Genomic DNA, 22544 nt, shown 5'->3' with positions numbered 1-22544 from the left:
ATATAAATTTAATTTTTTATATAAAACAACTATATTTTTTATATATTATAATTTAGTATTATTAAATATTATTATTAATAATATTCTTAAATATTTATTTAAAAATAAAATTATTATTATTGAATAAATTTATTTAATCTTTATTTTTACTAATATATGATATTTTTATTTTTATTAATTATTTACACAAAATTTGTTGCCAAGCAAGATATTAACATGCATATGAACAATGCACATAGTTCATTTATTCGTTCTTATTTCCGCACAAATTCATCTATCTAAATCTGTTTCTATCACGTCTTTCCATACTCATTAACGCTCTGTTTGTTTCTGGACGTTTACTATTCATGCGGATGGATTTGGAAGAACCACTCTTGTTTGGATCTACTAATTTGTGATCAAAAGGAAGCGCAGAAAGGTGAAGAAACGTATAAAAACTTTCTTCACTCCTTAGACATAAATTGCAGGGAAATGCAACAAAACCCAATTTTATATAGCTAAATTACGTAATACCCTGTCAAAAAAGTTATAAAATAATTAATTATATTATAAAATATAAATATTAAATATTAAATATTTATAATAAAAATAAAATGTTATATATATTTATAAAATTATAAAATTAATAATAATCTTATTAATTAAAATAATGATAATAATATAAATAAAAAATATATAATAATAATTTTATTTTAATCAAATATTTAATAATATAATTAATAATAATAAATATAATTATTTTCATAAAAATTAAACTTATATAATAGTAATAATAATATTATTATTATAAAAAATAAAAATAAATTAATTAATTTTGTTTTATTATTATTATTCAAATATTTTAAAAGATAAGGATAAATTTGTAAATTTACATTTTACACCTCTTAAAAAAAATTTAAAAAAATAACAACTATCACATCATTCACAAATTTCAATAAACTTTTTTCATAAATCCACTCTCATATACCTAAATCCAAACAACCTTACTTTCTTCACACTTTCCTCTCAAATCACTTCAAATCCACTCCCTCAAGTCCACTCCTCAATCCAAACACACCTTAACAGTTCTTGATGTGAACCAAATAAGGGCTTAAAGGTCAAAAGTTCATTAAAGTTTTTAACACTACTTAAAATTCATAAATTAATAAATACACTAAAAAAAAGTATTTCTTCCTCCCTAATTTTGACATTTCTAAATTTTAGCCGACAAATTTTTTCTTAAAAAAATTACATATAGATTCTGTAATTATTGTTTTGTAAATAATATTTTTAGTATTGTTCTGTAATCAAAATTTTATTTGGATAGCCTATATTCACCTTCAATAAAATTTTTAAAACATGATACTGATGTATAATTTCATTTTTGTTTAAAAGATAACACAGAAAATACTTAAGAAATGGCGTGAGGTTAAATTTATCTTAATTTACATTGTAGGTCAAACACGGAAAATTAAGTTACCAAAATGCCTAATAGAAATGGTGTGGACAAAAACAATAAAAAAAAAAACCATTTTTACACGTTACAATATCTTTCCTTCAAAGGTTGTTTGCTTTTTTTTTGTTGAAATGGATTGTCTAGCTACTCCATTTTTGATTTTTTTAAGAAAATAAAGGTTCAAGCACATAAGCTTTCCAACTTGCCAATTCAGCCTAAATAATAAATTCAGCTTTCTCCAAAGTACTGCAATTCGCATTTCTGATACCATACTCAACGTTCTTCTTATTTTTGGGATGTAGCATTCATTGCTTGATGTTGATGCTTGCATATGTGTGAATTAGATTCATAAGACACTGCAAAATAAAAATCAGAGTTCTGCATGTAGTCTGGATAAACAAATTTAACCAAGAAGTATAATAAAGGTTGTTCAATATGTAGAATTAAAATGTCTTTTAGTATTTCAATAGTTGTTTATCCCAACTCATTTAAGTTCATATCTCCATTTTCAATATGAAGTATTCAATCAATAAACTCTTTTATTTCGGTTGTAGTTTGCATTGATTTCTCACTGCTTAATTTCATATTCTTGGTAAGTTTCAAGACTTTGCAATGTTTTCATAATTTCACGTAGTTTACTATTGTCTTCACAATGTTATATCTTGATCCATTTTTTTACAAAAGACAATATTGCTTAAAATCTTCTCAATAGTGTAACAAACAATCTATTATCCATGGATTTTATTACCTACGAACTTTTACCCACAGATCTCTATTACCTAGCAACTATTACCCACAAATCTCTATTACTTACCAATTATTATCATAATAATTATATACATAATATTAAAAATATTATTATAATATAATTAATTATAAAATAAATAAATAAATAATAATATTAAATAATAATCATAACTAATAAGTATAATATATTATTAATATGATAAAATTAATAATATTAATATTAATAATATTTAATAATGTTAATTATATTAGTATTGATAATCTTACTAATAAGTATAATAAAAATCATGATGTGATAATACAACTTGACTAGTATAATGGTTAAAACTTCTTTGAACATTTTTCAAGAAACTTGACTTCTAATCTCACCTGTTGACAGTTTTAGATCTAAATCTATATTTTTTTTAAAACCCACCCTATTTTGATAAAAAGAAAAAAAAAACTCCATTAAAAAAACCTCCTTTTTTCCTTTCGAACATAGAAAGAATGTTTGTTCCTGTCCTCCACCGCAAATAATTTGCTTCTGCTTGCTTTGATTTGGATCAGTTCTTTTGTTTTGTTTTCATTCTTCCCATAAATGAGTGTCCGGCAATAGTATGTGAGCTGCGTGAGCTGATTTTCAATTGAAAACAGGACAATGAGAATGCTCTGCTACAGCAGGCTCTTGCAATGTCAGTGGACGATCCTTCAATTAGCTATGATGTGAAAGATAGATATGTCTGAAGCAGCTACTGATGATCCTGAGTTGGCTCTAGGTGAGTTTTTATGCTTAATCCTTCTGTGTTTAAACATGGTTGGGTGTTTTCTCATTTCCCTTTCTCATTATGTTGATTGATGATTGATTTGGTTCTGGAATTGAGAAAAAACGTTTTAGGGTCTGGCTATTAATCTTGTATAATCATGTTCTCTTTTTTCAATGAACAGAAGTAAAATCTCTGTTATGACAAATTATTTGATATTTATATAAAATTTATTTGGCTGATTAAAGAAAAAAAGTAGAACTACATTGTCTTATTTGTGGGTCAAAATCCTCAGATTGTGCAGCAGCGTGTGCAATAACCACCTTCAAATGCCGAAACACAACAGCTATAAGGGCAATCCAGTCCCCCTCTATATCCTCCTTGACCTGGATAGCCACCACCAAAGAAGCCACCATATCTAGGGATGCCACCATATCTAGGTATGCCACCAGTGATGCCCGGGATGCCACCACTGATCCCCGGGATGCCACCAGTGATGCCCGGGATGCCACCAGTGATGCCCGGGGTGCCACCACTGATGCCTGGGATGCTACCACTGATGCCCGGGATGCCACCACTGATGCCCGGGATGCCACCACTGATCCCCGGGATGCTACCAACAATGCCATTAATAACGCCACCAACAACTCCATTAAGTATGTCTGGGATTGAAATATCATCTACTAATCTGGCATCGCCTACTTCATTTGTCTCTTTAACAACCTCGCCTGCAAGCATGAATTCTTAAGTCAATTAACCAAGAAAAATGAATTTCGCAAACCATACATATATATATACACGCACTTGTGAGGGATCGGAGGGGAAGGGAAAGAAAATGATAAATGTGAATGAGGATGAGAAAGAAAAAGATGAGTAAGGACAACAAGACATATTGTAAGGACAACAACAAAATTTTAAAAAGTTATAATGACACTGTATAAGAAAATACAAGGATAAAAGAAGAAACACAATTACAAAAAGTTTATAATGACAAAAAAATATTAGTGAGTATATATATATATATATATATATTATATTTTAAAATTATTAACTATTGTTTTAAAGAAAATACTTAACATCTCTTACTTTAAAATACCCAAGAGTATATATGAGGCAAAATGAATATAACTCACCCTCTTCAAAATTCCTAGCTGCCATTGCCAGCTTTGGGGAAATGAAAATGAGGATGGCCAGCAGACCTGGGATAAGTAATGGTATCTTGGTCTTGGAACCCATCTTTCTGGAGTAAATTATGACACATATACTCAAATGAGATTATTTGTTAAGTAATAAGGATGAGAAAATCAATGGAAATACTCTATTATTATATAGAGAGGATCAGGGAAAAGTTGGCACCCTCTTAATGGGCGCCGTATAGGGTACAAATTCATTATTTTCTAACCCACTTGTTCTTCATCTCCAGCTCAATATCTTTCTTCATTTTCAATGGTTGGTTAGTTGTAGGCTGTGTGACATTGAAGTACAGCAATTACTGTAAGTGACTACGTGTACGTGCTATATTAGACACCTCATGCTAGTTTGATACCATATATTACCTTTGGCCATAAAGCATTTAAATATATGCAGTTTTAAAATTTATATACGAGGAATATATAACTCTTTTATTCTTCACAGAATTTCAAAATTGTAACTGCCTAGTTGGATTCGGAACAATAAATTTAAAAATAGGATATTTTTAATTGATTTTACATAATTAGTAGAATAGTTGAAAAATGATCAATGTTCCCTTTAAACTATCAATCACGGTATATGAAATTTGATTAAAAATTCCATATTGAAATTCGTTTTGAAAATAAGATTCATAAACGACAGAAAAACCGAAAACTTGCTTCAATGGCGTTTTTAATAGAATTTTCCCAGTGATAATTTTTATTTATTTTTAAATAATTTCAATAAATAAATAGAATAAACACTAAAAATTTATTAAATATCAATTAATTTTAATTCGGTTCTTTAGTTTTTATTTTGTTTAATGTGATCCTAAATTTTTTTAAATAACTCAATTTGATTCACGATTAAATTTTTATTGACGTTGTTAAGTGCGTGACTTGGTAGAGAGAGTTGGACACATGTAATTACATTCGAAACAACTCTATAATGACAGAATCATATTTGTCCAATTTATGTAGCCGTTTAGGTCATGTTTTTCCTATGTTTTGATTCTATTCTTCTTCTCTTCTATTGGGTTGAAGGGTTTAGTTCACTGCTCATCAATGACTCGGTATATACTAATCGTCATCTCTTGCAATTGTAATGGATGAGGTTCTAATGTAGTTTTTGGACAACTCTCACCGAAAGTTTTGTCAACTTAATCTTCGCATGAAGCATGTTTCAATTCTTTCTTCTCACTATCAACATCCTTCACTCCGAGACAACAATCCACATCATTTCTCGTCCAATTGCTATAACATTTGTGGAAATTTATTTTTAAGGTTAGAACATACTTTCCATATAGGACCAACCAATTGTGGTAGTGATAGTTTGTAATAAAAATTTCCCTATAAAGTCCTAAACCAATGCACTTTAGAAAGTCAATAGAAAAACACTCCAATGCACAAACCAACAACAACAAAATCACGAGCCCAATCGCTATCATTTACACCACTACAATGTAGAAAATTAGTTTCTAACTCTAGTCTCACAAAATATATTAGCTTAGTGTTATTTATAGTAACATTTCACAATATTATATTTATATTATTTATAGTAACATTTATATGAAAAAAATGTTATTATAATAATTAAAATATACCTAAAATGATGAATGGTGTAGTGACATGCATGAAGATTACAGATTCTGCAAGTTTAAGTTTTGCAGTGGTCTATAATGTGGAAAGACGAAAATTATCTACAATAATACAGAGTATGCAGTGAAATATTATAGAAGGTGACACTGAGGTTTTATAGTTTTGTAAAAGGTTGAATCATAATTGGAGGGAATGAAAATCCAGTACTAGAATATATAATAGAGTCATGATATATTGAAGTTGTCTCGTAGGAACACATATTTCACGTTGGAGACATGACAATGACCTGACAAAGTAAGATTGTATTTGGTGAGGTGACAAATTTAAAATAGGGTAGTAACACAAATGAGCAGTGAGGCGTGAGCTTCAAAATAGGATAAAAAATATTATATTACACCGGTTCTTAGTAACAACCGATGTAATATATTATTATTTTTTACTCAGAATGACCCATATTACACCGATTAAACCATCTAACTGATTAAATCATCTAACTGGTGTAATATATAACCCATATCTATTTTTTTTTAATATTTTCATGAAGAGTGGGTGGCCATAAACGTCGCATAAGTAACCACTTACAGGCACACAAGTAATCAGTTTTGCATGTGCCACTACATGTGGAAGAACCTGTGGCTGGGTAACCAGTTCTGGTAAATGGATGTCCAGTTCTACCATGGGTGTAGTATATGACCCATATTCAAAAACTTTTTGAATTTTTTTTCATGAAGAGTAGGTGACCATAAACGTTACAAAAGTAACCACTTACAGGCACACGGGTAACCAGTTTTGCGTGTGCCACTAGGGTGGGTGTCCAGTTCTACCATGGGTGTAATGTATGAACCATATTACATCGGTTAGATAACCGATTAAGTCATCTAACCGGTGTAATATATGGCTCAATGACACTGAACACTTGACAAAGAAAGACGTTTATGGTTTGTGTTTCTCTTGTTCTGTGTTTTCCGTTGCTTTTTTCTTCCTCCCTCCGACGAGGCCGCTGCTTCTTTCTCCCTTTCGTTAGAAACTCTTCCGCTTCCGCATCCGCACTCAAATGTTAAACCCTTATACTATTACAAAACTGTCACATCACTCTCATCAGAATTATAAAAAACTTCACTGTCAAATCTGTTTTTTTTTATCAGCAATGAATGAATAAAATTAAAATGGGACACTTCAGGGGTGTCCCAACCCGTATACATAATACAAATGCTTCTGGTTAAGATAAATCTTAAGTACCGGCTAATACATTCAGAGCACCCAAAAACTACTGCATAAAGCATGGGCATAACCTAACAAACTACTAGGATCAAAATTGCCCTTTCCAACACGCTTCAACCACAACCAGCAAATTATGGCTGCCTCTCCATTGAATGGAAGGAAAGCGTTTAACCATAAGCAGTTTTCAGAAGAAATCAGATTCAAAACACAAAAGATTATGATAGCAGCTCACCAGCCCAACATTTGAGAGCTAGAACCATATTCCACTAGCACCTCTCCTATTCTACACTTTAGACCAGTCCTAACTCCAGAGCAACCATCAATTGGATTCATTTATAGGCATGACAAACGCATCAATTGCGTTTCGACATAGCATTCCGTCCTCACATCCCCAAAACCCCTAAAACTACACCTGCGTAATAATCATAAGACCTGAACCTGCATAAGGTTCATGAGTCCAGCTCCAACAGACATCCTAGCTCCACCATGAGACTGCTAATAAAGTTGTTACCTACAACTTCAGATTTGAGATATTCCTCATGACCAACACTCATCACCAATAACAGTTACAACAACTTTTAATCATGTTCACCAACATGACAGAGCACCTTACCAAACCTCCTTCATCTCAGTGTCACCCCTTTAGCCTGTCACGCACCCTCATCTTGACCGTGAGCACAACATCTTACTTGCAGTTCTTTAAGACTAAGATTGTCCAGTAATAATATTTTGGATGAAGTGTATTGTTAGCATTGTGTGCATACAAACACTAACTGCCAGTCACCCAACCCATCTTCCAGACCATACACTAGTTACACACATCCTAGCACATAGCAGAAGTTGCCTCATACAAACCTTGCTGGACTTGAATCTGCACTCATCAGTGAATACCTACAGCATATCATAGCCCCTTCTTGCAACGTTTCCCCCTTCAATACCATATACCTTCCTCCAGATTCAGCACCGCATCAGATCAGATATGCGTCCATTAAAATATCTGCAGTTGGGCCAAGACCATAACTCTCAATTAGGGGGGCATCTTAGCCTTTTCAACCCCTCACCAGCCTGGCTAAGCTCCCTCGACATCCCACTGACGCCTCCACCCTCGTCACGGTCATTAATTCTAACTAAGAATGCATCATCTTTGTATTTGCCTCTGCTGACAGAGTGCAGTTCACCTCTGTTTCCTTCTTCCTCCTGCGTATAGCACCTACATACTACCTCCACCTACCATCATTTACTTGACACTACTGATGCATGGCAAAGGGTTTAAAATCCAATCTACAAAGGAGTAGTTAAAATTGTGTGCCTTGTGTTTCATCCATAACCATGTTTTAAGCTGAGCGTTTTGGAGTACTTCTTCTGCATCTACAACTCCTTGGTTAAACACGATTGAGTTTCTATGCTCCCACATGCACCGAACTACAGTTGCCCACACTCCTTTCCAAACCAAATTTTGTTTATTGGTGCATTGAACCAAATGAAAGCTCTCAAAATTGATCATAAGATTATTATGTTGGACAGACAGGATACCTACCCATCTAAAGCACAAAGCCCATACACGCCACGCATGTTCACACTCCAAAAAGAGATGCTGACATGATTCCTCCTCAGACTGACAAAGGCTGCATGCTACCGAGTTCATCATCACCCCTCTCCTACTCAGGCCCTCTCTTGTTGGTATTCTCCCCCAAAGTACTCTCCAAGCTGTGACCATCATGTTAGGGAATGCCTTAATCTTCCACAGATACCCGAAACCCAAGATTTGTGGACCCCTTCCGATCTCTTCTATGCATTCATAAGCAGATCTTACCGTAAACCTCCCGGATTCACCACGTTTCCACACCTGCCTATCATTTTCATCCTTTATTACACTAACCCTTGAAATATGTATTCGCAGGTCGGTTTCCAAGGGGATCTCCCACTCAAACCTATCACGTCTCCATCTTAACTTCCAACGCCCCACAGATTCCTCCCATACACCAACCTCACCCACCTTTTGGCCCTTGTTCAACGACAAAGAGAACAATCTAGGATACAAGGTTTTGAGATTAGTATTTCCAACCCACACATCCTCCCAAAATCTCGCTTTATCTCCACACCCTACATTCCATCCAACTTCTTTTTGAAACGATCCGTCGCCTTCTCCCTCCCTGCAGACATTAAATCTCGCCACCACCACAATTGGAGTTTCAGTGGTGTGTGATCTACATCCTGCTCCATACCATACTTTGATTCCAGGCACTCTTTCCATTTCCCTTTCTCCTCAAATATACAACGCCACTTCCACTTAGCTAAGAGCGCCACATTAACCTTTCTAATGTCTCGAATGCCGAGACCTCCTTCCTCCCGTGGTTTACATATGATTTTCCAACTAACCCATGAAATCGGTTAGTTATCCTTTCCCCATCCCCACATGAACCTCCTTTGGATACTGATAATGCTTTTACATACCGACTCTGGTGCTTTGTACAAGGACAGGTAGTAGAGTGGTATTGCGGTGATGACAGACTTGATTAGGCATATTCTACCTGCCATAGATAAGAATCTCCCTTTCCATACACTCAGTCCTGATTTCAATTTATTCAGAACAGGCTCCCAGAACTTTTTCTTCCTTGGATTACCCCTCACTTCAAGGCCCAGATAATTAAACGGTGTTCCCATCTGAGAACAGTTCATAGTCCTGGTATAGCAATCAATATCTCTACTGAGGACGTTGATACCTGCTAGCTTTGACTTATGAAAGTTAATTTTTAGACCTGAAGCTAGCTCAAAGCCTCTTAGGATCGCCTTCAGAGTCACCACATTGGTGAAAGAGTTCTCACACAGAAACAAAGTGTCATCTGCAAACTGGAGAAAGCTCAGACCAAACTCCTTTCTTCCTACCTTAAGGCCAGTTAACAGATTGGCCTTCACGGCCTCCCTTACTAGTCCGGCTAGACCTTCCGCTACCACAATAAAGAGGAAAGGTGCAAGAGGATCACCCTGCCTCAGATCCCTGGATGGTTTAAACTCTTCCGTTGGACTCCCATTGACCAGCACTGACACAGTTGCACTTTGTAGGCATCCACGAATCCACTTAATCCACCTATAGTGGAAGCCCATCCTATGTAGCATGTTATAAAGAAATTTCCATCTAACTGAGTCATAAGCTTTTTCAAAGTCCACTTTTAAGCACAAGCCACTTCTCCTCCCTCTCCTTAGGTCCTCTACCACCTCATTAGCCAGGAGAACACTGTCAAGGATTTCTCTACCCCTCAGAAATGCCGATTGACTTTCATCAATTACAGAAGAAAGGACTTTCTTGATCCTGTCCGCCAGCACCTTGGCTATAATCTTATACATAGCCCCCACTAAAGAGATTGGTTTATATTGCTCAAGCTTAGAAGGGTCCCTTACTTTGGGTATTAGAGCAACAAAGGAGGCGTTGCAACCCTTCGGTATACATCCAGAATCGTGAAAAAGTGTCATCGCTGTCACAACTTCATCCTTCATGACTTCCCAGTTTTTCTTGAGAAAATTAAAGTTGAATCCATCAGGGCCTGGGCTCTTAGTGCCTTCACACTGCCACACAATGTCTCTTATTTCCTTCTCCATGAAGCTGGCTATCAAACTCAGATTCTCTTCAGCTGATAGGGACTTGAACTCTACCGCATCAAGTCTTACTCCAAGATCTCTCGTTGCCTTGAATCTATTCTCAAAGAGCTTCTTTGCTTCAAAACGTACAGTACTAGGTTCCTCGCACCATTGGCCCCCAACCTCGACACCCTTTACTTCGTTTCTGAGTCCTCTCCATTTCAAAGTCGAATGATAGAACCTGGTACATAAGTCACCATTCTTGAGCCATCTTGCTCTAGCTTTTTGGCATATTAGGGAGTCCAACTTTTTATCGATTTCCTTCATGCGTATTACCAGCTCCCACCTTCTCACCCTATCCACTTCCGTAAGGGTTCTATTGCAGTCTTGACAATCAAGATCTTCAATTTCTTGTAAACTCCTCCTCTTACTTGTATTAATGTTGCCAAACACATCCTTGTTCCATACTTTTAGGTCCTTCGTCAGACACTTCAGCTTCTCTTTAAACTTTACAAAAGCATTCCCCTGAATAGAGTAGGAGTTCCAATTATTCTTCACCATCTCACTGAAGCCCCTCTCTGTAAGCCAGACATCAATGGTTCGAAAGGGCCTCGGGCCCCAATCTTTATCCATCGACTTCACCACTATAGCACAATGATCAGAGACTTCCCTGGGTTGCACATACTGTTTGCACATGGGCCATTTGTCCATCCACTCCATAGAAACAAGCACTCTGTCAAGTCTGCTCTTTGCCGACCCATTAGATTTAAACCATGTAAATTTTTTCCCCCACAATAGGAAGATCAAGAAGGAGGTTAGAATCAATGAACGTATTAAAACCTCTAATCTCGCTTGAGTGATCATCCCTGCCCTGACTTCCTTTCCTTTCACTACGACTTCTTATGGCATTAAAATCCCCACAGAAGCACCATACCGTAACCTGTGAGTTAGCTTTGATATTAGACAATTCCGTCCAGAGCATCTTCTTGTCATTCAAATTGCAGTTGGCGTAAACATTTACCACTGCGCAAGTGATATTGAATTTGAGGTAATTACCAAAAACTACTATGAAACCCTTCCCCATCAAGTGACTCATGTAATTGAAAGCTTCTTTATACCACATCGACAACAAGCTTCCACTACCATTATCACCTTCATAATGTAGCCATCCAATTTTGTTATCCCCCCACACGGAATAACACTTAGTATCTGATAGCTCCTTAGCTTCCGTTTCTTGTATACATACAAATTCCGCTCCCTCACACGCTATAATTTGCCTCATGTACCTAGCTTTGGTACTTCCCCCCAGACCTCTAATATTCAGATTCACAATTATCATGGGATACTTTCCTCAATACCCTCCTTATGACAGTTCCGGACCTCCACGTCTCTTGCTTCCATACTTCCATATTCTTTTATTACCTCCTCTTCATCCTTTCGACAAGCCAGCCCACACTTTTTTCCAATCTCCCATAGATTGGGTGGTTCCTCCATGACACACGGATATTGCTTGCGAAGATTGCAATTGTGAATATCCTTATCAGAAATAGAAGCCAAGGATATCTCGATTCTATTGCTAGACGATGATACCGCCTGGTTACGTCTACCCTTCAGCCTTGACGACCGTCTCAGTTGAGAGAAAGGATCACCCAATTCTGCGAGTTCTTTCTTCTTCCTCCTTCGTGGTGGAGAAAAAGTCTTACTTCTCACCTTTGCCCCGTCATTTCCTACAAGACTAGGTAAGGGCAGCGTACCTGGTAGCTTGACTCCTACCTCTCCACCATCTTTACCATCTCCGTTCTCGCACTGCATCCCGTTAGTCTCCCTTGACCAGGATAACGAACCACTCAATGGCTCACGGTCCCCTGGGATTCTGCCTTCTGAAAATGCCATATGTTCACCTTTGCTATCACTCATTCTCGTTCCTCCTATGGGGCTTCCACGCGGCATGTGTGTGGTATTAGAAAGATCCCTTTGTCGAGATTCCTCTTCCACTGCCCTGACCACAGACCCACCATCTTCCACTGCTTGCTGGGCTACAAAAGAGGGTCATCCCTCTGCTATACGGGCCTCCACTTTCTCAAGGCCCAACACCCCATGATTTTCATTTGGTTTATTATTACACTCCACGTCCACAACCACTTTTGCCAAGTCAGCTTGTTCAGAAGACCTTAAAAGAGCTGCATAGCCCCCAAAACCAGAATCAGGGGACAAGTCAACTCCTCCCAATCCCTTATGCCCATTACTTTCCGCTTTCGTTATTGCTTTTTCTGCTTTCCACTGTCCTCCAGTACTTTCCGACAGAGAGCCCGTAGATAGCAATTTTGTCCTATGTGAACACTGTTCATCTTCTTCCTTTCTCTCTTCCCCTTCCTCCTCCCCTTTTGAATGGCTAACCTCCGCATCCCAGAGTCTGTTCTCCTCCTCACCGTTGATCACAGAGAAATCTGTTTCTTCTATATAGGTTTCTGTGGAGGACACGCTGTCAGAAGAATCGTATGAGAGATGATTGCCCTTATTCCTATCTTCATAGAGCTCCGGGGGTTCCTCCTCTATAAGAATGTTGCATAGATGGTTATTGACCTGCACACATTTCGCCATCTTAGCACTCTCAAATTTTAAGATACGTACTTGTAAGCGAGCATATTCTAAAATTTCCCATGACACAGTGGACTCATCAACAGCCTTTGGTGAAACAATCCTTGCTCCAGAAAGAGAACGGCAGCTCGTAGCACCTCACCCACACTGTCTTATGGCTTGGGCCAATGGCATTCGACCAAGGTTTAAAACTAACGAACACTCTATCAGCCCATTCCTTATTAAGCTTTATAACGTCCTCCATGTTCTCCCCTGCTCTTGGAGTAAGCAAGACTAAGTTGTCCCCCAAAAGCCTCACTTTAACCATGTTCATACCCCCTTTCACTAACTCCTCCCCTAGCCGGTCCACATGCATGTCTTCTCGAAGCTTCCCCACAACACTTGTTTCCATCCATGGCATGGTAAGTTGTTGCACTTTGATGCTCGGACCCTTCCATTGTTCTTGGGAGTCACCTGTTACAATTTCAGCGTAGGACCTGTTTCCACTCTTCTCCACCCACTTCTCCGCCCTTCTCTGTTCCCGACTAAGCTCATTATCCTGCTGATCTTGCTTCCTTGTTTCCTCCTTCCTCTCCCTGTTTGGTACTTGCGAGACCCTCTGCTCCATCCTTCTTGGTTCAGATTGTTGTTTACAGTATTTTGGTACATTCACAAAGAGCTTCCGATCCCCTACATATAGCTGGTCCAGATCCCTCTCCAAACAACCCACATTTCTCACACCAAAGAACCTCACGAACCCGAACCTCCTCCCCCATTTATTTAGTCTTCATGAGATAAAGACTTCTTTCACTCTTGCCCACTTTTGGAACACCTTGAACATATCTAGCTCCCCGTAATGGCTTGGGAAATTCGAAAAGAAGAAAGTTGTACAATCATTTGCAACTCCATGGTCTCCATGCCGGTCTGAGCGTCCTTTGTTCCCACCATTCCTCCAGCTCTGCCCTCCGTTTCCGCCGTTTCTCCAGCCCTCCCCTCCTTTCATTTAGAAGAATTAGTATCTAACGCAGCGTCAAATCTGTGTTAGTAGATAGAAGGTGTTAACAAAACATTCTTGTTTCTGTAAATAGATATACTTATATAAATTAATTTTGCTGATAAAAATAAATTCTTATAACTTGTGTAAAATAAGTAATTTCTTTTTGCTCACGTGAAAATACTATACTTTGCTATGAAGGAGAAACATGCGAATAGAGAAGATGATAAAAAGATAATGTATAAATATAGTAATAATAACAGTACAAATAAAGTCACCATTAATAACAAAGTGTGCAGCTTCAGTTTTGTCTGAAACAATTCACAGAGACACAGTGATTATGTTATTCAATATCATTATAATTTTGGAAGAGTAATGATATTGATAATATTTTTTTTTATGAAAGGATAAATATACATTAATAACCTTAATTTTTTATACAATCAATGGATTGGGAACAAGAGAGGCCTCTCTTTGTTACCCACGAGATTTTATTAATGAAATATATTATGAAGTGCAGTGTCTCAATTGGCACAGCAACTTAAGCAACGTCCTAGCAACGTCGGGTAACAACAGCCATGCCTGCAATTGGCGTCGAATCCATATGTAGGGGGGCCACCACCACCTGATTGGCCATCATAACCACCACCAAGTAGTCGGAAACCACCACCAAGTAGTCGGATACTATCACCGTCGAGGAATTTGGCGTCACCCACTTTATTTTTCTCTGTTACAACCTCACCTGCACACTCATCAATAATTTACTATACAGAAATGAATTTGTGAGGGAGGACTGAAACAAAATTATGAATATCACTCACATAGGATCGTAAAGAGTAAGAAAATGTATAATTGCAGGGGAAATATTTAAGTGAATAAAACATTATAAAATGTTTACAATACAACTATATTAATAATATATTTTCATAAATTTACTATAAATTAAAAAATTTAACTATTTTTTTAAGATTAAATATTTATTTTTTTAAAAGAGTTAGTATTATAATACTAGATTTATTTTTATCTCTAGTTTAAACTTTAAATTTATATTTAATATTTTCTTAAAATACTCATGAAAAAAAATATAAGAAAATGATATGTAGTTCACCCTCTTTCAAATTCCTGGCTGCCACCTCTGAAGAAATTAAGAGTATGGTCAAGAGGCCTAAGATCAGTCTTGCTATCTTCAAATCCATCTGCAAATGAAATATGTTTAATGAGGACAAAATTAGTGAAAAATGTATACTATATATATAGCAAAAGGAGGGACAAGTATGGGATTTTTTTTTAATTGGTGCTGCAGCATATTAATTCAGAATTTGAAGAGTCAATAGTAGATTTATTTTTATAAAAGAAATTATCCAAAGTGTTAAAATAATTGTAACCTACCAATCTATATTATCCATATTTTATAAGAAAATGATCTTATATTATATTTGTTTATCAATTCCATTTTATTTTAAAAATATAAATTTTTTAATTATATATAGTTACATTCTTTTTAATATATATATATATATATATATATATATATTATTTGTTACGATTCATTAACTCATATTTTAAAGAATTAAAATTTAAGTTATTTAACAAAATAATTAAGATATAAATAAATATTGTAGATGTTAATAGTTTTAATAAATTAAACTTTCTTATTTAGTTATTCTATATATAATATCAATTATAACAAAAATGTCATAAATAAGTATATCTATCTATATACATATATATATATAACTATGTGTAATTAATACTTTTATCTAAATTAAAGTAATATTTTTTATATAAATCAATTTGGTGTCTGAAATATATTAATAAAGAAGAGAAAGAAAATTATTCTTTTTTTTCTAAAAGAGAATTAAATGTACTTATCATCTAATTACTTTGAACATTTCACTAATTTTTAGAATAAATGGATCCATAATCTCTTACAAACAATATATATATATTATGTATGTGTATGATAAAAAAAATTGCTAATAACCACTTGACATTCGTGAAAGCCGCCCACAAAATCTGAAGTTTTTTTTAATCAAAGATGACCCTATACACTAATTGATATGCTAATTATAACAACAATATGATAATAACCTCTAATTGCCTAAAGAGGCGGCAAAATCCGCTCACAGACCGACTACCTTAACTCACTCCTTTTTATTTGTTGTTAAAGTATTTGTCTGGTCATGTAAATTAGGTTTACTTTAAAAAAGCCTTTCTTGAAAGGAAATAAATACTTTAATATATTTTTTTGAAGACCGTTATTAAAATTTAAATTTATTTTTTATTAATTATGCTTAGTTATAATTTTAATTATTTTCCACATTTTTATTTTATTGAATGAATAATGTACGTTTTATCTAGGGTTAAATATGTTTATAATTGGTGCAATATTACAACTATGTAGTTTTATTTTTTGTTTTCTTCTATCTGGAATTAAAAAAAATGTTTTTAGTATTGTTATTTCTTATTGCAAAAATATTGGTGACGATAATAAAGATCAACGTGTTGGAAAAATTTAGAATTAATTTTTTTCTTTGGTGTAAATATAAAATGGGCACTTTCAGAAACAATAAGTAAATAATAAAAATTAGAATAATGAGACAAAAAAAAATTTAACGTGAGAAAATTTCCTCAACCTGAGAAGTAAATCTTACGTAAAACCAACGAGATCTAGTCCAAAAAATGTCTCAACTATGAAACTGGGATTACAATATTTCATTACAAGAAAATCTTAATTTAGCTGCAAACAAATATTGAAGGTCATAAGTGGACACTAAATAGTGTCCATTAAACCTTCACTAAACCTTCATTATTAAAATAAATTAAATAAGGTGTGAGGAAAGTGTGAGTTATTCCCAGGTAAATTTAAAAAAAATAAAAAATAAAAATAAAAATAATGGTTGCGTTGCTGAAAGGGCAGCTACTAAAATTATAAAAATAATTAAAATTTAAATATTTGAAGGTTAAGCCCACGCTAAAAGTTTTAAAATTAAATTTAAATAATGTCAAAGTTAAGCCCTCGCAAATTACACACTAATAATTAATTTTAATTTTTCTTTCATTTTTCAATTCTGAAGAATTCTCTCCTACTTACTTCACTCCACTTTTCCTCATGAGGCATCAGCAACATTCTCACATATATTTCAGTATCTTCAATTGCCCTTCTTTGTATCTTGTGGTAACTGCACCCCCATGAGGCCGAGCAAATTAGAAGCCGGAACAGGAAGGCCTTGTTGGGAAGAAAAGGAATCAAGAAAGCTTTTTACTAAATTTACATCCACATCTACTGGAGAAAAATCCTCGTCCATATTATGTTCTGATGCATTTGATGTCCCTGAAAGTACAAGAACAGAACAAAACATCAGTATAGCAACTGGTAGTAAATTTATCATTTTAAGATTTGTTATATATGAAATAAATATTTTAAAGACTATTTTTTTACTATTTAGGAAACTTGATATTAAAATTAGAGGATTAAATCAATGTCAAATGAATGATATAAGTAATGATAAAACAATAATATCATAACTTAACAGCTGTTAAAACAATAAAATAATACTTTTATTCGATGAAAATTAGATATTTATTTTTAAACATGTTATGTAGTAATAACCATATTTGTTTCAAATATTTATTTTTATCATTACACGGTAAAATAATAGTAATTATCATATTATAATAAGAGATCTAAAAATATATAATATTTACTCTACAACATATTTGACTATTATCTTGAATTTTAAAATTGATTACTAATTGGATTTCGAATTTTACAGGTACATGAATTTTATATATGTGTGTATATTTCTAGTTTTTTAATATTTATGATATAGGATGCTGTAGTTTGTAATCATCCCTTTTTAAGATTATAATATTGTTTTTCATCATTTTTTGAATTATAAATTAGTATTATTAACTTTTCATGTTATAATTGCAATTTTATTATTAACAGAATAATTTTAGAATAACTAATACAAGCCCTAAATGTAAAACCTTCTTTTACAAAGTCATTCTATCACATATATGGCATGCTTGTTGATTTTTATAATAATAATAATAACACCTTTAAAAGTCATGCAAAAGAGAAATTAATAATGTAAACTTTTACAAAGACAGTACACATCCTTATTAAACCCACAACATTCGAAAGCATTCAAGCATTGACGGAGGCATTCAAGCATTGCGACGACGGAGAGCATTCAAGCATTGCGACGGAGAGCATTCAAGCATTGTGCCCTAACACCGTAAGTTTCACATTTCCTTTCGTTTTCAATCCATCTCGACCTCTACAGTAACTAATTCGTGTTTCGTGGCTCAAGGCTCTTTGTGGCGGATTGGGATTGTGGAGGAACAAGCCTCGCGGCCACGCTTTCGGCGTTGGCGAACCCTCGTTTTTGCTTCCGCAACAGAGTTGTGCCTCGTTCTACTGTGAGTTTTCTCGCTTCGTTTCTATCTTGATTTTTTTCATTAGAGTGAGGAGCCATGGGTATAACAGCGTCTTCTGGATCACTAATACCTAGGTGGATGCTTAGGTAGTGGAATGGTTTTGAAAGGTAGTAGAAGAAGAAGCGTTGGGACAAACATAAGCTTAAGCTAAGCTAACCTCCAGTGTTTTATATGGCATGGTTTTGATTTATGGTTAGTCTTCCAGTTGCTTAGAATGTGTTCTTTTGATGCTGCAGTCATGGAATCTTTGTACCTATGCAATTTGGATTGCTCTAATGGACTTAGGTTAGGTTGTTATGTTTTGTTCTAATAAAATTAAAAAATATTAATATTTAATATTTAAAATCTAAACTTTTATTTAAAAGTGGAGTTCAATAGCTGCCAAAAATAGTGCATACAAAAAAAAAATTATGTGTTCACATATCTAAGGTTAAGCCCATTCTAATTTCATTGTCACTTTACCAAGGTCAAACTCTCGTTTTATTCTAATTTTATTGTGCCACTATCCAAGGCTAAGCCCAAGCTTTATTTTTAATTTTATTGTCCCCTTATCCAAGGCTAAGCCCACGCTAATTTTATTGTCCCCCTAGCTAAGCCTAAGCCCTCACTTTCTGCCCAAGGCTAAGCCCCCGCTTAAGTTAACATTTGTAATTTTTTTTGTGTTGGCAACTTGTAGGCAAAACCCACGCAAGCCAACTTATTGCGACGCCACTCACCCGACACTTTTTTTTTTCCGATGGGGATATTAGCTTCAAAGTTGTGTGAAGGCAAAGCCCACGTTAATTGCATCTTTGCGTGGGCTTTTTGTGATTAGTGTCCGCCTTTGGCCCAATCTAATAATTTTTTTTTTGTAGTGTTTGTTTATCTCACTCTATGAGGATAATACTCAATCTCACCCAACAATGATGGAATACAAAGTTCCTCTAGCATCTCACTAGGATTTCTAATCTCACCATTATGGTAATGGATATCTACTCTATCTTTTTCTCTCTATGTTGCTCTTCTCACTTACTTCATTTTTTCTCTTCCTCAGAAGTTCCTTGTGTATAGAGAATGAGAGGAAGACTTCTTCATAAAGAGATTAATGCTCATTACATTTTCAAGAGAGAGTTACAAATTCAAAAAAAACTTTTGAATGACCATTATTGAATATATTCAATAGATCAGTTACTAATATTCATTGGTCATAATCTCCCATTAAATTAAAGAGGGATCCCAACAATTCTCCCCCTTCCTGACTTAATTGAGAGATATCAATAATTCAGCTCTCCACAACAGTGTTACCAATATTCATTGGTTATGATCTCCCATTAAAGATCACATGACAAGGAAGATACATATGACCATTACACACGTAATGTATGAATTTTGTTAATTTTGTATGAATTTTTTTGTTTATTAAATTATCAGGTTAAGGATTATGTATGTTATATTTAAACATAAATATGAATGATGATAAAGCTCCATTTAGTTTAGATGTCAACTCCTCAAAATCTACGAGAGGGTCCACCATACCGAGCCAAATGCATCAATTTTTAGTAGCTATCTTGGAATGACTGCAAGTGAGAAGATTTATAGTCTAGTACCTTCATGGGATCATATGTTTAAGTTTGATTGAAACATGATCTTGTAGGATATTTTGGTAATGGACATAATTTTATTGTTGTTATATGTATTATATTGATCATGATTATTATTTGAAAGTTTTGTTCTTTTGCCATGTAGATGCATTTTGATATCTTTAATGTAGGGATACTAAAATCGAAAGTTCTTTCTCCGATTGCCATAAAATTTCACCAATTGAAGTCAAAATTAACAACGTATGTTTTTGGAACAAAAGGAGGTGAAAATCCTATACACAACAATTAATGAAGAATCTTGATGTTTGTACGTTTAAAGTTGTGAAGTTTAGGGTTTAAGATTTAGAAATGGAAGGTTAATACACTTTAGTTCATAAATATGTTAAGTAATCACTAAATACAACATTAACTATTTCATATATGTTACATGATGTTAAAAAAAAGCACGTGTTATTTAGGCTCAAAATACTACTCGTGACATCCCTTAACTGGTTAGTATTGCATGGTTATTCTTATTGCTCAATAAACTCCCAACAACCCTCAAATAAATATTAGATTAGCTATTAAAAATGATTTAGGTACTTGCATTATATAAGTATATCCTAATTAATATTTTTTTTTAATAGTGTTTACTCTAAATATAATATTTTGCCTAAATCAAATGCAAAGATCACAAAAACTGAGATAACCACAACTTAAGGTTATTAATTTTTATTGAAATATACATTCTTTGTTTGTCTTTGAATTACAGTATAATAAACAAAGTAAGAATATAGGTATGGATATCATGTAATGAAAAGCATCCAATTATTCTCCAGATTAGTGTTAAAATCGCTTTTTAACAATTCATATTAATATATATATATATATATATATATATATTAATGCTGTATTAATTTTGATATATTTTAAAATATTAAAATTGATATATTTTAAAGTAGAGAGAAAACACCAAAAGATCAGAAAATGTAAATTCACATCCTGTTCTTTTTACCATTTGGTATGGGTTAAACAACTTTGTATCCTCTCTAATTGTGCCAATATTGATGAATTTAATTAATAGGTCTAATAATATAATACTAACATCTATATATCTTATATCATAATTCTTATAATGATAGTAATAACAATTTATTTAATTTAAAAATAATAAATTATTATTTTAAATTTTTACGGTGAGATAAATGTTTCTAAAATATAATAATATATTTAATTAATTATGGTAACCATTTTTACGATAGACGTTATAGAATGTTAAAAGTTTATTTAAAAAATTGTGTTTAAGCCATTGTATGGATCTATTTTCATGTGGCTTTTATGAAGTTTTGGTGATAATTGGTTGGTTGTATAGCACATTGAATCATCAAGGAAGGTTGTTTCTTCATAACCTTCATAACTTCTATTGATATCCATATGTGAGATGAAAATGTTATTTTGTTATTAAAAAATATATTTTAGATTCTACAATTTAGAAATATATATATATTTTAATATCTTTCAGATTTTATAATCCAGAAATACTTTCTAAATTATATGTATTTTTTTAAATAAACTCATTCTAGATTACATAATTCAAAGTTTTTCCATATCACAAATTTTAAAATGAAAAAATCAATAAAAAAGGGTATTTTTGGTATTTTAAGAAATAGAGGTACCAAAATGAATAAAAAACCTCTAAATTTTTTGTAAATATAGTCCATTGAAGCAAGTAAGTCTCCAATAGTTTTTTAAAAAAATTTGGAACATCTCTTAAATACTTCAGTTTATTTCTTTTATTTTTTTTATAAAAAAAAATCTAATCTTCATTACCAATTTTTTATACGATTTTTATTTATAATAAGTATTGGTGAAAATTTCATAGTTTATTTTCTTTCACTAAAAGATCATGAATTCAATAGTAACTCTTTTAGAGTCCATCTTGACATAATTAGTTAAAGAAAATATATTTATATTTTTAATTTATTATCCTCTCTTTTATTTTTTATTTTGTTGATTTTTTTTTATGTATTATTGCTTTCTTTATATATCATGTGTAGATACATTTTATTTTATTTTAATGAACCTTTGCATATAAATTGTTTATTATATTATGTGTTGTTCTTAGTATAAGAAATTTTTTAAATATAAATTAACTTTAGAAATAAAAAATAATTAATTACTATATTGATTAAGTTAAATATTATTTTAAAGATTAAAATATTATTGGTATTATATTATTAATAAATAATTTTTAAATTGATATCTAATTAGCTACCAAAATTTTACCAAAGTAGTTGATAACTAAAATTTTGCCAGTTAATTAGATATTATTTTAAAAATTATTTATTAATAATAGAAACTATTTCAGATATCAATAATTTTTTTAAATTATAAAATAATATTTAATTTAATCAATGACTAATTATTTTTTATAAATAAAATTATTTTCTATTTAGTAATTTTCTTATAATGTTTAGGTGT

At 33.2% G+C, this 22544-nt stretch overlaps 2 protein-coding genes and 1 long non-coding RNA gene across 6 annotated transcripts; 1 reads left to right on the top strand and 2 right to left on the bottom strand.

Annotated features, from left to right (window-relative positions):
- Window positions 1-3120: 3120 nt before the first annotated feature.
- LOC137824497 (FAM10 family protein At4g22670-like) lies at window positions 3121-4219 on the bottom strand. Its single transcript, XM_068630163.1, has 2 exons — window positions 4056-4219; window positions 3121-3650 (listed from the first exon to the last, which is right to left on the bottom strand). Exons 1-2 carry the CDS (start codon window positions 4156-4158, stop codon window positions 3214-3216), a joined length of 540 nt encoding a protein of 179 aa, XP_068486264.1. The 5' UTR covers window positions 4159-4219; the 3' UTR covers window positions 3121-3213.
- A 7034-nt stretch (window positions 4220-11253) lies between these two features.
- On the bottom strand, window positions 11254-11826 carry LOC137825388 (uncharacterized). Its single transcript, XM_068631061.1, has one exon. It carries the CDS (start codon window positions 11824-11826, stop codon window positions 11254-11256), a length of 573 nt encoding a protein of 190 aa, XP_068487162.1.
- Window positions 11827-18194: 6368 nt separating this feature from the next.
- LOC137825933 (uncharacterized) lies at window positions 18195-18804 on the top strand. Of its 4 annotated transcripts, none has more exons than XR_011083377.1 (3): window positions 18195-18302; window positions 18378-18486; window positions 18616-18804. It is a non-coding gene; the product is annotated as an uncharacterized lncRNA (long non-coding RNA). The 4 variants fall into 4 exon arrangements; XR_011083375.1 differs by having other exon boundaries at window positions 18595-18804; XR_011083374.1 differs by having other exon boundaries at window positions 18591-18804.
- The last annotated feature ends 3740 nt before the right edge of the window (window positions 18805-22544 follow it).

The sequence above is a fragment of the Phaseolus vulgaris genome, chromosome 8 (genome assembly GCF_000499845.2).
Source record: "Phaseolus vulgaris cultivar G19833 chromosome 8, P. vulgaris v2.0, whole genome shotgun sequence".
Taxonomy (NCBI): domain Eukaryota; kingdom Viridiplantae; phylum Streptophyta; class Magnoliopsida; order Fabales; family Fabaceae; genus Phaseolus; species Phaseolus vulgaris.
This window is presented reverse-complemented; position numbering and strand designations above follow the sequence as displayed.

Excerpts from the sequence above, each read along its gene's own strand:
- LOC137824497 (XM_068630163.1), bottom strand. The coding sequence starts at position 4,158 with ATGGGTTCCAAGACCAAGATACCATTACTTATCCCAGGTCTGCTGGCC. Across the intron at positions 3,651-4,055 it reads AGCTAGGAATTTTGAAGAGG|GCGAGGTTGTTAAAGAGACA; the intron begins GTGAGTTATATT and ends TCATGCTTGCAG.
- LOC137825388 (XM_068631061.1), bottom strand. The coding sequence starts at position 11,826 with ATGATAATTGTGAATCTGAATATTAGAGGTCTGGGGGGAAGTACCAAA.